The 16,953-nt window shown below is 38.8% G+C and overlaps 1 protein-coding gene across 1 annotated transcript in view; it reads right to left on the bottom strand.

Moving 5' to 3' along the window:
* Positions 1-16,734, bottom strand: part of NUF2 (NUF2 component of NDC80 kinetochore complex) — a 28,636-nt gene extending 11,902 nt beyond the window's left edge. The window contains exons 1-9 of the mRNA XM_041722213.1: positions 16,598-16,734; positions 13,215-13,357; positions 11,936-12,010; positions 10,864-10,940; positions 10,321-10,382; positions 5,299-5,396; positions 4,038-4,111; positions 2,641-2,737; positions 1,302-1,364 (exon numbers count right to left, since the gene is read on the bottom strand). Coding sequence (XP_041578147.1) covers positions 1,302-1,364; positions 2,641-2,737; positions 4,038-4,111; positions 5,299-5,396; positions 10,321-10,382; positions 10,864-10,940; positions 11,936-12,010; positions 13,215-13,337 — 669 coding nt within the window. The 5' untranslated portion in view covers positions 13,338-13,357; positions 16,598-16,734. The remainder of the gene's footprint in view (positions 1-1,301; positions 1,365-2,640; positions 2,738-4,037; positions 4,112-5,298; positions 5,397-10,320; positions 10,383-10,863; positions 10,941-11,935; positions 12,011-13,214; positions 13,358-16,597) is intronic.
* Between the last annotated feature and the right edge of the window lie 219 nt (positions 16,735-16,953).

The following is a 16,953-nucleotide window of genomic DNA, read 5'->3' as shown; positions in this document are numbered from 1 at the left end:
AATATGTATTAATAGGGAAGCCATAAAAGTACAATGAGACAATGTGGGATTAAAAACATGAGAAATGGGGGGATCCCTGGGTGGCGCAGCGGTTTGGCGCCTGCCTTTGGCCCAGGGCGCGATCCTGGGGACCCGGGATCGAATCCCACATCAGGCTCCCGGTGCATGGAGCCTACTTCTCCCTCTGCCTGTGTCTCTGCCTCTCTCTCTCTCTCTCTGTGACTATCATACATAAATAAAAAAAAAAAAAAAAAAAATTAAAAAAAAAAAAAACATGAGAAATGGGACACGGTTTTTTATGTATAGAATTAAATCCACCAACCATAAAGGCCATGTCTATAAATTTTACAGTAAAAACATAAGCCTTCTCATGGAAAAAAAATCATGAATTTTAAAGATAGTTAATATCCCTAATTCATAGTTTCTTTAAAAAAAAAAAAAAACAAAAAAACACCAAATAAGCCAGGAACCACAGGTAGTTTACAAAATAAGAAATAACAACAAACCATTCAATAGATGTCAAAATCACTAAGAATGAAAAAAAAATCAAAATTAAAATGAGGTGTTTTTTTTCCTATATAAGTGACAAAGCAAACTAAAAGCATCACATTTTGGCAACAATAGAAAAAAAGAACACTCTCAGATTCTATTGGTAGGAATGTAAATTGATATCCTTTAAGAAGTCAGTTTGGCAAGGCGGGGTAGTTTTAAACGTGTATTTCCTTGAACCCAGAAATCTTCCATGTAGGAAGATGAAAAACAGCCCGGTACACAGACCTATCTGTGTGTGTATGCGGGTGGGTGTGCAGCACACACACGCAGCTGTCCAGCAGAAGAAACATTAGAAGCCAGCGAGTGTCTGTCATTAGGGCACCAGAAGGACCTACATAAGTGCAATCACAGCCACATGCAGCTGTTAAGGTAATGAGGATCTACAGTGGCATGCAAGGTATTTCTGCTCTTTTGTTCAGTGAAAAAAAAAAAAAAAAAGGCAGGTTTGAGGCATATGAAGTCTAATAGCTCTGATGTAAAATTACACATGCCTCTCTGCACAGAGAGGTGTCATATATGACACAAATCAGACTGTGTGCTGAGCTTTCAGGTGATTTTCACTCTTCTCATACATTTCTGCGTTTCCATTTAAAAAAAAAACAGTAGTCAGCTATTATATTTAAATTGAAAACAGTTGAATTAGTTTCATTTTAAGGAAAAATGGAGAAACATTAGGCTATAATAACAGTTAAAATACTCCACGCAAAACATTCAAACCTTAAATGCTGGTTATATGAAAAGACACTTACCAAACGCTTGGTTTTCTCTGAAATATCAGACTTCTTTTGGGAATTTCCATCCTGAAGCACTATCTAAGGAAAAAAGAAAACTGTTTTCTGTAATGATTCAAAATAGATTTAAATTTCGCCACTCCATGCTTTCTCATAAAATAAAAGGTAAGAAAGGAAAGGAGTTAAATGGATTAGAACAGATATTCTCAAATTTCTCTGTTTACGATGCCCCAAGGCCAGAAGAAATACCTAAGGGTTCCTTTAGTAAATAGTGGAGGCCACATCACTGCATAAGTACTTATGTCCTAACAACTTAGTAGCCCTTTGAAAAAGTCATGCATACAAATCCAAAGAAAAAACAATGTTTCATTCATTCTTAAATAACCACAACTACTCCCATTGGATGCATGACCTATGGGGCACAGTACAAATTCACACGCGTTGGAATCTGAGTGGACACAGACATTCTCATTTCCTGTTCTATGAGGTTTTTCATGGAATACTGGTTTCTCACCACAGCAAATGCCAAAACCCAGGTTCGCAAAGATACAAAAGGAGGCAATGTCAGTTACTGGAACCCGGAGCCAGTGGTTCAAGCACGGCAAGACAGACGCTGAGCATCTCTGTTTCCCCTGAAATTTTAAAACACCCTGAAGCAGCCCCGCAGGTTTGTGTCAAGTCCAGGGTGCTCTCACACATCATGGGAACAGCAAGATTAGAACGCGGAAAATCCTAAAAAAATTCTAGTCAACAAGACAGTGTAGAACTTTGACCACACAAATGAATAATCACGGTGGACAGAAGTACATTTCCATCATAAGGAGCACAAACGGGCACAGCAATAGACCCTATATCTTTAGTAACTGAAAGTAACGTGCCCTTACCCCCTCCACATCCGTTAATTTAATTTTATTTTTTATTAAGCTAACAATGGTGGAAATAAAATGAAACCTCATTCACTTGGGGTTGAGAGGCCAGGAGGGGGAGCTCTCACTCCGCACCACCAGTGTCAACCACAGGAAGCCTCATCAACAACCACATCAACTGGGGGCCCCAACAGGGCAAGACACCCACCCCCATCTCCACCGGAAGGCATACCCCTGCCGCTCCACCAGGGAGGAACCATCACCACCCTCGACTCCTGCCTTTCCTCCCAGGACTTCCATTCACAACAACCCCTCCCAACGTCCCCCTTCTCCATAAAATAACATTTCTCTCGTTTGTTTGTTGGGCTAGCCTATGGTTTTTGCCGCAGGCTACTTGTGCCAAACTGCAATTCTCTGCTATTCCCAAATAAGCTTATTTTTGCTGATAAGATAACTGACTGTTTAATTTTTAAGGTCAACACAGCTGATACCGTTTTTTGACGAAATTCTTGATTCAGTGATTGCTGCAGCTCCTGAATATCATCGGAAAGCTGCTTGAACTCTGCTTGTTCTTCAACTGGAACAGAACTAAACATAGCAAAACAGATGAAAACAACATGTATCAAGTTCTTAACTTTGCAAGGCCAAAACAGTCCCTGTCCTCAAATGACTCAAGTGAAAGCAACAACAAAAAACTATCTGCTTTCATGTTTCTGAGTTCTCATCCCTCCATGTGACAGAGATTTAAAATAGATGACCTGGCCTCTACAACACAGAAAATAAAGATCAGATGAACTCCTTCGGCCTTCCACCACCGAATCTACGACTCGCCTGCATGGAGACCTGCCTTTTCTAATGCGGCTCCTAATTTGAGGAGTGAGATACTCCCTTTCCTGTCAGTGCTGGCTCCTGCCAGACTCCTCTCCTCCCCTCTCTCCCAGATATCAGCCATTCCCTTTGCTCGGTCCATCCTTCTTAACAGCACTTGCCTGTGTAAAAGTTTCTGCCATGGGCATGGTTCACAACTTCTGTTTTGAGACATGGTACAGAATTGTGGTTTTAATTATTATTTCCTTGACTGCTGGTGAGTTTAATAATCTTTACATATTTTTAATTAGCTATTTGCATTTCTTCCTCTGTAAATCCCCTGTTCTTAGCCTCTGCCCATTTTTCTATTTTCCTTCTGCCCTTAGTTGGTAGGAACTTCATACATTAGGAATATTACACAGGCTTTCTTATGAGGGACAGTGCTCCTCTGCTGCATAGACTGCAAATACCTGTTCCCAGTCTGTCACTTATCTCTTGACTTGGTTTATGCTAAACTTACCTGTGAAATTTTAGTATCTGCCTCCTATTCCCAGTCTCTGCAGTGTACTGTAGTCTCTAAAGACAATCTGTATCAGGGCAGTTTAGGAAAGCTTCCCCGTGAAACAAAGAAACTCATAGCCATCAAGAAATTATAAGGGATGGGAAATCCTTCTGCTCAAAATCTATCTATCTACCTGACCAAGAAACCCTAATTCCTGAATGACTCTCCTAAGTGACTGGTGAGGCAAAACAAAACAAAGCTCTGTTGAAGGAGTAAAACTTTTAACAGAATTAACTGACCTTAAGGAAGAAGGAGGGGCCAGTTACTGCTCACCAACACACAATAAATACTTCCAGACAGAATTTAGGAGTTAAGTGAATCGCTTTAAAACAATTCAGGCTAATTCACTAACTATAAGAATATATTACATACTAAGAGAAAGAAGAAAGAGTTTTTCCTTTTTTGGGGACAGGTAAACTTAAATAGTCTGCTTTACTTGAAGTAGCCTACAGAGTTGTAATATGCTACTCATGATTCATTTTACATCTTGAAATTAAATTTATTTGTTAATCTACTTACTCAAGTCTCTCCAATTTCATTAACGCTTCCTGGTGTGCAGTATTTAACTGGTGCATTTTGTCCAGAGAAGATTTCTGTTAAAGCAACTTTCATATTAGTGCCTTTCAACACAAACAGCGATGTGCTTAAACAAAACAAAAAAACTCCCAGTACACACTGCAAAATGCTTACTCACCTCTCAGCTTTCACCATCAGAAATAAGACTTTAAGAGAGGACAGGAATTCGTGATGAGTGAATTAGGAATTCCTTATTCACACATAAATGCTGAGTTCTTACCATAGGCACTGTGCTAAGTGCCAAGAATAATACTCAAGAAGACAGAGTTACAGTTGGGATTTAAGTAGCTCATTTCCCTTGAAGGGTCAGATACATGCATATTAGTCTACAAACCAGCTTGCTATGGGACTACAAAGAACGACATCCAGCCAACCTGGGTAATGGCTGGGGAGGAACAGCAAAGAGTGCTTCATAAAAACAACAGATGTTTGAGCTGTGTCTTTAAAAATGAGGAGAAATTAGCCAAGCAAAGTTGTATGTTTCTGTGAGTGTGTTAGCAAATACACATGAGGCTTTGGGGAGTCTGTGATGTTTAAAAAGTATCAGCTTAACATGATTTGTACAAGGAAGCATTTATCTATATACTCAATGTTGCTGGAGCTGAAGTTCTAATTGTCTGGTGTAACTCTGGCACTTTTCTATGAATATGGTAACCCAAAACTAAGGACAGATGGAAGCAGATCACACGGGTGACCCATAATCTTTCCAAAGTCTCTAAATCGTTGATGAAATGAGTTTCCATCTGTTAAAGTGATTTACTTGGACTAATCTTACAATGCAACATTGGGCAAGCATGATAGACAAAACATCATTTTAGGCCATTCTTTAGAAAGCAAACATAAATCTCAAATACCTCAATTAAATAAGCACACTACTATTAAACTTCAAAGAAAAATAATGTGAGTTTGTCACTTTTCCTCTTCCTTTATATTTCCTAATATAGAAAAGGAGCCTCAACTATAGTTAAGATTAGAACAAAAACCCAGCCTTTCCCTAATGTTATCCAATAGCAAAGAGAACTTCATTCTGATATACATTTTCCAGTAATGGAAATCTGTGACTTACATAAATATTAAAATAAAATTGATCCTAACAGCTATATGACAATTAGATATCTGTGACAATCACTTCAAAACATATTAGTAGTTCATAAGTGATGCTACTGATCTGGTTATGTGACCCAAAAATATATTTACATCTTACATATTGCCAAAGAAATTCCATATACGTCTCACGGCATGCTTCTCTGAAGTGAATAAAGTTGATAATGCCACTTAAAAACCGACTTGTCCGTTTTGTCTCTAAAATAGAAAGCAAGATTCCTTAAGTAAATCTTTGAGACAATGTAAAAATAAAATTCATCCTCTCCCACCATATACTCTGCTTGTAGCATGTAGAATAAAGCTGTGTGCATGCTATAATTAATCAAAGTGCAAAAACTGTGCTCTAATATAAGATCAGAATTATCTTTGCATTAATAAAAAAAAAGTAAATCATTTTTGGCTAAGAGTGAATAATAGGAAATAAATTTACTCTCCTATCTTAAACAACTTGAAAACCAGATAAAATATAAAAAGCAACAATTTCAGACACCAGATAACAAGTCCCTGAGAGAAACAAATGAGGTGAACCCTATTATATGTGCCAGCCTACTTGGGGGTTTTCAGGCTCTACTGCAAGGAGAGAACACAAACAACTATCAGGATTTGCTGAGTCACAAAGATAAGTTTGGTGTTTGGAGAGGCCAAGGCAACTAGAATTTATGAGTTCTAGAGGCCTTGGCCTTTCTCAACTAAACTATCTTCCTGACAGCCTTTATAAATATATTCTCTAAATATATTCTGTTTGTTCAGAAAGAAAGAGAAATGCATCAGCATTATAAGAGGAAGATTTTTTTTAAGTCCCAAATCAAACTTTATACTTAAAAAATGTCTGAAATAAAAAACACACCAGATGGGATTAATAGCAGATTGACCAGACAGATGAATGCATTAGTGACAATGAAGACACAACAATAAAAGCTATCTGAAAGGCCAGAGAGAAAATAATGAATATAGCACCTATGAGCTGAGGACATCAAATAGCATAACAAATGTGTAATTGGATCCCACAGAAAGGACTGGCGGAAAAAAACCTTGTATAAAATATCCAAATATTTTCCAAATTTGATAGACACTACAGACATAGCCAAGGAAGTGAGTAAATCTAAGTGGGAGTTGGAGAACAGTGGGGGAGAGGAATATGACAACAAATAGAAAATCCCCCAAAAGCACATTATAATGCTAAAAACTTGTGATAAGGAGAAAGTCTTATAAGCAACTAGACAGGGGGAGGATGAAAAGAAAATAAGTCCCAGCTAAGTAAGCAAGTAAATAATTACTTTCATGTAGGAACAGTTGCTGATGCCTCGGGACTCGGAGCTGAGGTCCCTAGAAGATGTGGGACTCTAGGAAGATACATCCTTAGTGAAAAGGTAGATAAGGAAAATGAAAATCTCTCACACCAGTGAAGGAAATGACAAAGGTACTACTGTCTCTTAGCCTTGTCTCTGGTGAGAAAATAATCTCAGAATTCTTTTTTTTTTTTTTTTAAGATTTGTTTATTTATTTATTCAGAGAGAGAGAGGCAGAGACACAGGCAGAGGGAGAAGTAGGCTCCATGCAAGGAGCCCGACGTGGGACTCGATCCTGGGTCTCCAGGATCACATCCCGGGCTGCAGGCGGGGCTAAACCACTGCGCCAGCAGGGCTGCCTAATCTCAGAATTCTAAAGCTTGAACCCACCACCATAAGGATTTTGTTTGAGTTAAACTCTGTATGTGATCCGAGAACTACCAAGAATTAAAAGGTGATCATTAGCCAACATTAACCCTGGAACAACTCCCAGAAGCAAAAAGCATCTCAGGAGGGATGTGGCCTCAACTCCAGGAGCAGAAGGCCACAGGACTATTCTGCTGAAGACAACCTTAAATTTAAAATCCAAAGGCTTATGTGCACATGTACACACACACAGAAGAAACAATCTGTCATCGAGTTATGGGGTATGGCTAAAACAGGACAAAAGGGAAATTTATGGCATTAAACACCTGTGTTAGGAAGAAGACAGGTCTCAAATTCATGTCCTCAGCTTCTACCTTAAAAAAAAAAAAAATAAAGGAGAAAAAAATCCAGCAAATCCAAACTACACATGAAAAAAAGAGGGAACAACAATAAGTACAGAAACCAATAATATAGAAAACATGAATTCAGAAAAATCAATGAAACCAAAAGCTGATTCTTTGAAAAGATAAACAAAATTGATTAGCCTCTGGCCACACTGGTCTGGGAAAACTACAAGGGTGAAGAAATAAATTACCAGTGTCAGAATGAGAGAGGTACATCACTATGGACCCCAAAGACTGAAAAAAATGATAAAGGAAAGTTACCAACAACTTTATGTTAATAAATTTGCCAACTTATATGAAGTGGATAAGTTCCTGAAAAGGGAAAACATCAAAGCTCACTCAGGAGCACTGGCAATAAACCATCAGCATTTGACATTATCAGTGTTCTGGAATTTGCTATTCTAATAGGTGTGTGGTAGTTGGTCAGTTGATTTTTGACAAAAACTGCCAAGGTAATTCAATGGAAAAAGAACAATCTTTTCAACAAGTAGTGCTGAAATAATTGGTGACTATATCCAAAAAAAGAAAAAAACATGAACTTTGACCCTGTCTTACATCATATATAAAAATCCAAGCATTAAATAATAAAAGCTAAAACTATAATATGCTTGGGGTATCTGGGTGCCTTAGTTGGTTAAGCATCCAACATTTGATTTTGGCTCAGGTCATGATCTCAGGATCATGGGATCAAGCCCAGCACCTGGCTTTGCACTGGGTGTGGGGCCTGCTTGAGATTCTCTCTCCCTCACCTGCTGCCCCATCCCCCACTCATGCACACTCTAGCGCACGCTCTCTCCCTAAAATAGATGATAGATAGAACTATGATATACTTAGAATACACAAGTAAAATCTTACATCTCTGAGGCCAAGATTTCTTACTACTACACACACAAAAAATGGTCTTATGAATCATTTTTATGAAAAAAGAAAAAACTGATCAATTAGAATCTTCAAATTGAAGTATATTTTGCTTTCAAAAGATATTGTTATAGGGATCCCTGGGTGGCGCAGCGGTTTGGCGCCTGCCTTTGGCCCAGGGCGCGATCCTGGAGACCCGGGATCGAATCCCACGTCAGGCTCCCGGTGCATGGAGCCTGCTTCTCCCTCTGCCTGTATCTCTGCCTCTCTCTCTCTCTCTGTGACTATCATAAATAAATAAAAAAAAAAAAAAAAAAGATATTGTTATATTAAAAAAGCAAGTAATAGATGGGGAGAAAATATTTGCATAATATTTATCTGATAAACTATGTGTTTTTATAGTATCTGAAGAAGCCGTACAATAATAGACAAACAAAAAAAAGACAGGAGCATGTGGCTTGCTCAGTTGGTAGAGCATGTGATTTTTTTTTTTTAAAAGATTTTATTTATTTATTCATGAGAGACACAGAGAGAGAGGCAGAGACACAGGCAGAGGGAGAAGCAGGCTCCATGCAGGAAGCTCGACGTGGGACTCGATTCCGGGACTCCAGGATCATGCCCTGAGCCAAAGGTGGCACTAAACCGCTGAGCCACCCAGGGATCCCCGCGTCTGACTCTTGATCCAGGGTTGTGAGCTTAAGCCCCACAATGGGTACAGAGATTATTTAAAAAAAATAAAATCTTAAAAGAATGATTCAAAAAGACACTTCGCCTAAGAAGGTATATGGATGGCAAATAAGCATATGAACATATGCTCTTAGTCATCAGTGAAATGAAAATAAAAACCACTAAAAATCTCCAATATCAAGTCCAGGGAGGACATGGAGCAATTGAAAACTACCAGATATTGCTGATGGTATGATGCCACCACTTTGGAAAACAGTTCAGCAGTTTCTTTAAACACTGAGTATGCACCTAACACATGAGCCAGCATTTCTACTGCTAGGCATTTACCCAAAGAAATAAAAACACAGGTCCTTACGAAGACTCATAGCCTAGGTTCAGAGCAGCCTTGTTCATAATGGCCAAAAATGGAAACAATATACATGTGTATCAACTACAAAAATTGTAGCTTATATTTACAATAGAATACTATTCCAAAACAAAAAGAAACAAAGTACTAAATAAATGCAACTAATCTCAAAAGCATTCTGCTAAGTTAAAGAAGCCAGACACAAAAGACTACAGGCTATTATCTCATTTATATCAAATATTAGACAAGAAACTACACTGTCAGAAAGTAGATCAGAGGTTGTCAGGGAAGAGGGGTGGTGGGAAGTGATCAACTGCAAGGGGACCCCAGGGAACTGTTGTAGGCTCAATTTCCATGCATGATTGTGGCAGCGGCAAGACAACTATATATCTTTGTTAAAATTAATTTAGTTATGTTTAAAATTGGTTAATTTTTGTTTTGTGTAAATTATAGATCAATAAACAAAAAGGTAGATCAGGAAGAGGAAAAAACATTCTTTTAAAGATTATTTATTTATTTATTCATGAGAGACACAGAAAGAAGCAGAGATACAGGCAGAGGGAGAAGCAGGCTCCTTGTGGAGAGCCTGATGCAGGCCTCGATCCCAGGACCCCAGGATCACCACCTGAGCAAAAGGCAGATGCTCAACCACTGAGCCACCCAGGTGCCCGAAAAAAATTTTTTGAATAGCACACTGAATCTCTTGCAACATAGAACAGCTTGATGTATAAATATCAAGGAGTCAAATGAATTAAGGGACATTTAAATAAAGTTAAGAGAAAGAGAAATTGACATTTTAATAAATATCAAGACTATTCTTATCCAAGGTAAAAGATATTTTCTTCAAGGTAAGAAGTAATTGTTCTACTTGAGAAAATTAGTATGATGAATCCACTATGCAATATCACAGCTTGCATATTCATGTTTTCAAATTTACAAAATAAATTTTAAGTGTAAGGAGTTAAGACAAACGGATCAGAAAAACAGCCTTCCTATGGATCTACAAAGGAAAACAATTCCAGTAATACGATTAAAAAATTCATCCTTAGGAATGGGATATATTTTCTAAAGCCAATTACCTGTAGTTGTTTTATTTTTTTACATTTATTGATGGGGAAGTAAAATATTAAATTGAAGTCAGATATTAAAAATTATTTTAAATTCTCACTTACTTGGATATAGAATATCAGCAATCTCAAAGTCATTCACCCGACAGATGGGCATAAATGAGTCCCTTGAAGAAAAAGTGGAGAAAGAATACTATGAGTTATATTTAAACTACAGGATATAAACATTTTATTTTCCAAGAGATTTCTGGATATGTTTCTCAATGTCAAAAGACCAAGCAGAAGTCTACTATCATGCATAATCCAGAAAATCTACATTTTTCTGTACACTACACAAGTATTCAAACAATACCAAGGCATAAATCCTAATAAACAGCACACACTTTTGGAGGTACTAGGACTCTTTAAAAACCTCCAGACCATTTTAGATTCACAACCTTAAAACCTCCTTTGAAAGCAGAATTTTAAATGCCACAGAGGGAAGCAGTTAGTTCTATTTGAAGAAAGTCTACAATTTTGAATGTGCTGAAAGAGTGGAGAGGGAGATGATAGAAATTCTTTCTCCAAGAAAATCCAGTCATTAAGAGAGCTTAATGTAATGAAAATATGAATGCATGTAGTCTAAGAAAATAAAATGACTTTACTCACAGATGAATAAATAAATTGCTGACTGGCAAGAAGCCTTCCATGATATGTGGATACATGACTTCTGAGTTCACTGGCATCTAAATGTAAGATATCACAAAATCTAAGTTATACATTGATAGACAAAATGAGTAAAATTTTCAACCTTAAGATACTTTTTTTTTTTTTAAGTAGGCTCCACACCCAATGCGGGGCTTGAACTCATGACCCTCAGCTTAAGAGTCACATGCTCTACTGAGCCAGCCTGCCGCCCCTCCTTAACCATGAATTAATATCAAAATAATCTTATCATTAAATCTTTAAAACTTAGCAAACAATACAGATCCTAGCACAAAACTAGAATTGTTACTAATAATGCTAGGTTCACAGCAGGTGCTCAGTAAAGATTTTTTAAATGAATGAAAGAATGAAGGGGTAAAGTCAGCATTTACTAAATATCAAGTACTATGCTAAGCATTTCATATGCATTCTTTCTTAATTTTCACAACAGTGTGCTATCCCTTTTCTGTACACAAAGAAACTAGGCCTTAGCAAGTTTCCATAGCAGATACGTGGCAAAGCCTTTGATTTTTAAGCAATATGTAATCATACTGATGAGATTCTAATGATAGTACATTTTTAGTAAAACTTCAGATCATGCCCTGAGGGTTCAAAAACAAAATTAAGAAAAATGACTTTTCCTACTAGCAATAACTAATTTGCTAAAGCTCAGTTGCCTTATTTCAATTGTTTTAAACATTAATATACATCTTTCACTGTAATTTGGGAGTCCTTCCTCAGAAAAGAGAGTATGTGGGAAGGCTCTGCTGCTGCTCACTAGGCTCTGAAGACAAACCTGTAAATCTGTGAATAACTGCAGTTATTTGTGTCATTTAAGTCTTTTACTACTATTGTCTTACTAAAGCTATCAATATAAGCTATTATTATAAGATTCTTCTGCAAGGGACATTAATTTTATATAAGCCTTTGATTTTGTTAAAATTAAAGTCAAGAACTTCCTATCCTGAAGCCAGTATGCCATCTGAACAAGGGAAATGCAGTGAAAGAATGTAATTTTGCCTCATCTTAAACCCACCATGTAAAAATGCTCCAGTCGAATTCCATATACTATTTGTAAGGCTCTCATGTAGATCATGTGCAAGACTTCAGGCTGCAAAAGAAAAACAACTTTTAATACTCTGATTCACGACTCTACAGCTGAATTGCTGTTATCATTACCATTCGAAATTGTAGTCAATGGATGCTAAGAGTAACAAAATTACTCTATTCCCCTTGAAATATTTAATTTTTTCCAAATTTTAAAACACCTATATACTTATCAGTTTGCTCAGATGTAATAAGTGGTCAATGAGATCAGCTGTTTTAAGCTTAGAAACAGAATGAGAACAAGTATATGTAAATCCAATCCATCCACATTAAGGAAGACGGGTTAGTCTTTTAAAACAGATTGCAGGCATGTGGCAAACATAATGGCATACTGAGAGTGTATTTAAAAAAAAAAAAAAAAAAGACCATGGGTAAACTTATTTCATGCTTTAGATGTTAAGGTTTCCTGAGATATTAAAGTTTAAGTGAACACTATGATCCTAGAGGTATAAATTTATTAGAGTAGCATGGAATTTTAAAAAGTTTTATCTTTTAATTCAGCAGCTGCCAAGTACTGGCCTATAGAACCAGTTTTGTTCCATATACAAATTCATTTATTCTGAGATTATTCCTTCCATTTTAAAGATTAAAAAGGGACTGAGATCAAAAAGTTTGAGTTCTATATCATTAAACCAGGTTTTCTTCAAGACCAACACAGAAAAATGGACGGAGACTTTGGGATTTTCTGTGACACGTAAGTAGTTCATTTTTGCATTTAATAACTAAAGAAATAAGAACGAAGCCTGTCAAAACAAGTCAATCCCCCCCCTTGGGGCACAATGCAAGAAAATTAATCTGTAAGCTTCCAAAGAGAATTGTTTCTAGGCACTTTTTATTGTTGGAAACCACTTAGAAGAGGTTCCTCCAAGTCCTACCAATAAATGATACGCTCAGACCACTACAATAATAATAAAAAATTTAATATACTTTAATATGACTATGATTTAGAAGTGTTTTTTTTTTTTTTTTTTTTAAGAAAACAACCATATTAAAGAACTGAATTCCTAATGGGAATGTAGATGTCACCTGACATATAAACTTAAAAGAGTATTTTAAAATTACACTAGGTGAGAGACTGCTTCTGGATTAAAATGACTGGCCCACATCAAGTAATAGGGCACATCCTCTTCTGCAAACACTACAGAGGCAGAGTAGTTTCACTGGTTTTTAAATGCCACCATCTGCATGCAAACACAATCACACTGTACCTTTGGATTTGGATAAAGATCACTCTTGGAGAGGTTTTTACCATCAGTTCCTGTTAAGATTTTGTTGCGAATATGAATCACAATCTCGGCTACGTTATATCTGGGGAAAGACAAAGTTTCCATCTTGGGAATCTCCCGCTAGTCTGAAGGAAGAAAAGGCAAAGATCAGAAACATGGCACAAACTGCTGTTCTCTTTGTCTGGAAGCTGATAAATATAAGCAAATTTAACAAGCCATCATTGAACTATTCATAGAAGTGCTAACTACCATCAAACACCCTAGTAAGATAACACAATTACATACATATGTATATCCTAAGTAATAAACGTGTGTATATATGTGTGTGTCCTAAAATACATTTTATTCTGAAATGGCTCAGTCATTCTCTAAATTTCCTAATGCTGTTGAAAGAGGACTTTGCTTGAATATACTTGAAAAACCATGTTTTCTTTGTTAAATCTGGGGGACTTAGGGTTTAACAAGATTGGTCCTGAGAATCCTCAAAGCAAGATATGCAGGCGACACTATCGGCAGAAGTTCGATATAAACAGTATTAATATAGGGAGATAATAAAATTGTACGGCGATCTACATGTAATGCTATTAAATGTACACATAATGAGATGGATCATAAGATTTAAGAAGCACACAGGAAGAGAGAGCTAAAACAAAAAATACAGTCAAAATAGAATGCTGTGATTGGTAGGAATTCCAACCACCAGTGAGATAACCTAAAAAAAACAACAATAAAAATCACTCTTCCCTAATGTCCTTGGATGTGAGATATTCCCACCTGTGTCCCCCTGGAGCAGTCGTTCTGGCAATTAAGCACCCCCAACCCCAGGAGCGGAGGGACATCTGGGTACGTGGGGAGACATCTTTGGCTGTCAGGACTGGAATGGGGGTGCCACGGAAACCTGGTGCGGAGAGGCCCAGCAGGCTGCTAAACAACCTACCATGCACAGGTCAGCCCCCCGCGGCAAGGAATTATTCAGTCCAAGTGTCAGTGATGTTGAGGTTAAGAAATCATGTCCTAGAGCTCTGCATTTAACTGTTATGATGCCTGCCACAGTGTCTTGTGGTTATGTTCCTAGAACTCCGACACTACACTTGGAGCCCCTGTAAGCTGACATCTTTTCATTTTCTTCTTATTTCCAGCTGTGCCCAACAGAGCAGCAGTAGTGACAGCAGGAGAAGCATGAGCCATACCAGCCACTGCCTCTGCCTTGTTCACAACGTTGGATTTATTACATTCAGATCCCCTACTCTGTGAGGAAGTAGCATACTTCAAGAGACCCAGTGTGAATATACCCAGTTTTGCAAAAAAACGGAAATGACCCATGATTCTGAAAAATCCGTTTCTTTAGGTGCCTAATGTTTCTTAGAATTCTATAGCTAAAAAGAAGCTTCTCCAACTTGCCTATAACCTCTGATAAATGTAGAAAGCCATTCTGAAAGATGGCTGGAAACATCTTTGCACTTCTGTGTGAACACGTGCAAACATCACAAAATTCACTAATTCTCAAGGCAACTCTTTTCCACTTCAGTACGGCTCAATAATTAGATTAGAAATCTGCTCATTGTAACCTTTACCCACCGGTCCTATTTCTAGTCAGTGCAACCACAAAGAATGCATTAATTTCTGTTTCCATGACATCACTTTTAAAAATGTGAAGAAAAAAAAATGTGAAGAAAAAAAAATGTGAAGAAAGCTATCCTATCTCTGCCTTGCTATCTCTTCTCTAAGGTTAAGTAATATGATCTAAGTAGAGCCACTGCTTATATGACATCATTTTAGAAACTTTACCATTTTACTTACTTTCCTCTAAACCAATCTGGTCAATGTCTTCTCAAAATGCAATGCTCAAACTGAGCACAATACTCCAGATACGGTTTGCCTGGGGCAGAGTATCCATACAGTAGACATCGGCCACTGCTGGTCTAGTCGACAACTGTAGCCCTTACTGACTCTCTCTCTCTCACACACACACAGAAATCAACTAAAGCTCTGAGAACTTCTTCAATGTGACCCATCGATAGCAAGCCAGGTCTTCTCCATGTTTTTTCTTACATAATCATTTGAACCTTAAGCAAGGATCTGCACTTCCCATTACTGAATTTTATGACTTTCATTCCATAGCCAGCGTCTTTCTGATTCCATATCTTGACACCTCACATATTAAATGTCCTTTTCAGCATAAACACACATTCCACATTTTCATCTAAGTCACAGATTTAAAAACCATTGATAAAGACTTGGCTGGAGGATTGCAGAAAAAGTCACTTTTCGGAAACAAGCTACATCTGGATCAAAGAAATTCATGATAGGGGGTCAGTGAAGAGTCAGACTCTTGGTTTTGGCTCTGGTGGTGACCTCTGGGTCATGGGACGGAGCCGCAGGTCAGCCTCTGAGCTCAGCATGGAGTCTCCTGGGGATTCTCTCTCCCTCTGCCCCTCCTGCTTGTGCTTGCTCGCGCTCTCTCTCTCTCAAATAAATAAACCTTTAAAGAAAAAAAGATTATCGGGACACCTGGGTGGCCCAGTGGTTGAGCGTCTACCTTCAGCCCAGGGCATGACCCCAGGGTCCTGGGATCGAGTCCCACATCAGGCTCCCTGCAGGGAACCTGCTTCTCCCTCTGCCTGTGTCTCTGCCTCTCTCTGTGTCTCTCATGAATAAATAAATAAAATATTTTTTTTAAAAAAAGGATTATTGTAAGAGAGAAAGAGTAGGTGTAAAATACCTTCATCACCATCATCACACATCCTTTTCTAAGGTGTCTTGCACACTATCAGAGTAGTCCTTACAAACACGAATGCATCGTGTAACATCTTCACGAAAAAAACACTTCAATCACCCTACCCACCACCTCGGTTTCAAATGTTTCTGTTGTTTTTTTCTTTTTTTTTTTTCCTAAGCATTCCAATATTCAATAAATCCATGAGTTTCTTGTGTCAAGTTAGTCTCCTCCCAGACGTCCCCAATAACTCCCAGTGCTTCTTTCTTGAAATCATCTCCCATACCCAACTCCTACCTTTCTTTGATGGTAAACCTCGGTTCCAATTCATTTCGGGGGGGGCGGGGGGGCGGCCTCCCGAGGGCACAGTACCAGCTCTCTAGCATATAAATGACCTGGTCACGGATGCACAGCGACCCCAGGACCGCCCAGCAAGTCAGCAGGTATCAACTGCTAAACTCTCCCTCCGGTTCCTCATTTATTTGCGACACCGAGAAGCTGAACAGAGTGGACGTTGCCAGAACACCCGTTAAGATCGAACACCCTCCGCTTTGCTAAAACAAGCTGGTTTAGGAAATCCAAGTTCCAGGAGGCAAAGACTAAAAACAAAACAAAAAACGTCCCCCCGTGCCCGCCCCCGCTCACTCACCGCGCCCGCCAGCCGCCCGCAGGACGCCGAGGAGCTGCGGGGCTGCAGCACGCGAAGCCACAAGTCAAAAGTCAACAGACGCCAACCACCAACCGCTCGTCCCTTTTCAAACTTGCCGCCTCCCATCGGAAGCCCCGCCCACTTCCGCCCCGCCCACTTCCTGCGCGGCCGCCGCGCCGGGGGCCGAGGAGGCTCAAGAGACGCGACGCGGGAGGGGCTTGCGCTGCGAGAGAGGGCGCCGGGATGCGAGCGGAACCGTTTCTCGCGGCGTTGGCGTCCGGGCGGACTTGGATTCCGGGGAGACGGGGGAGCGCTGAGGTCCGCCGGAAGCGCTGGGTTCTTCCTCCGTAACACCC

This window comes from Vulpes lagopus, chromosome 11 (assembly GCF_018345385.1).
Source record: "Vulpes lagopus strain Blue_001 chromosome 11, ASM1834538v1, whole genome shotgun sequence".
NCBI lineage: Eukaryota > Metazoa > Chordata > Mammalia > Carnivora > Canidae > Vulpes > Vulpes lagopus.
The sequence above is the reverse complement of the archived record's forward strand: the minus strand, read 5'-3'. Positions and strand labels throughout refer to the sequence as shown.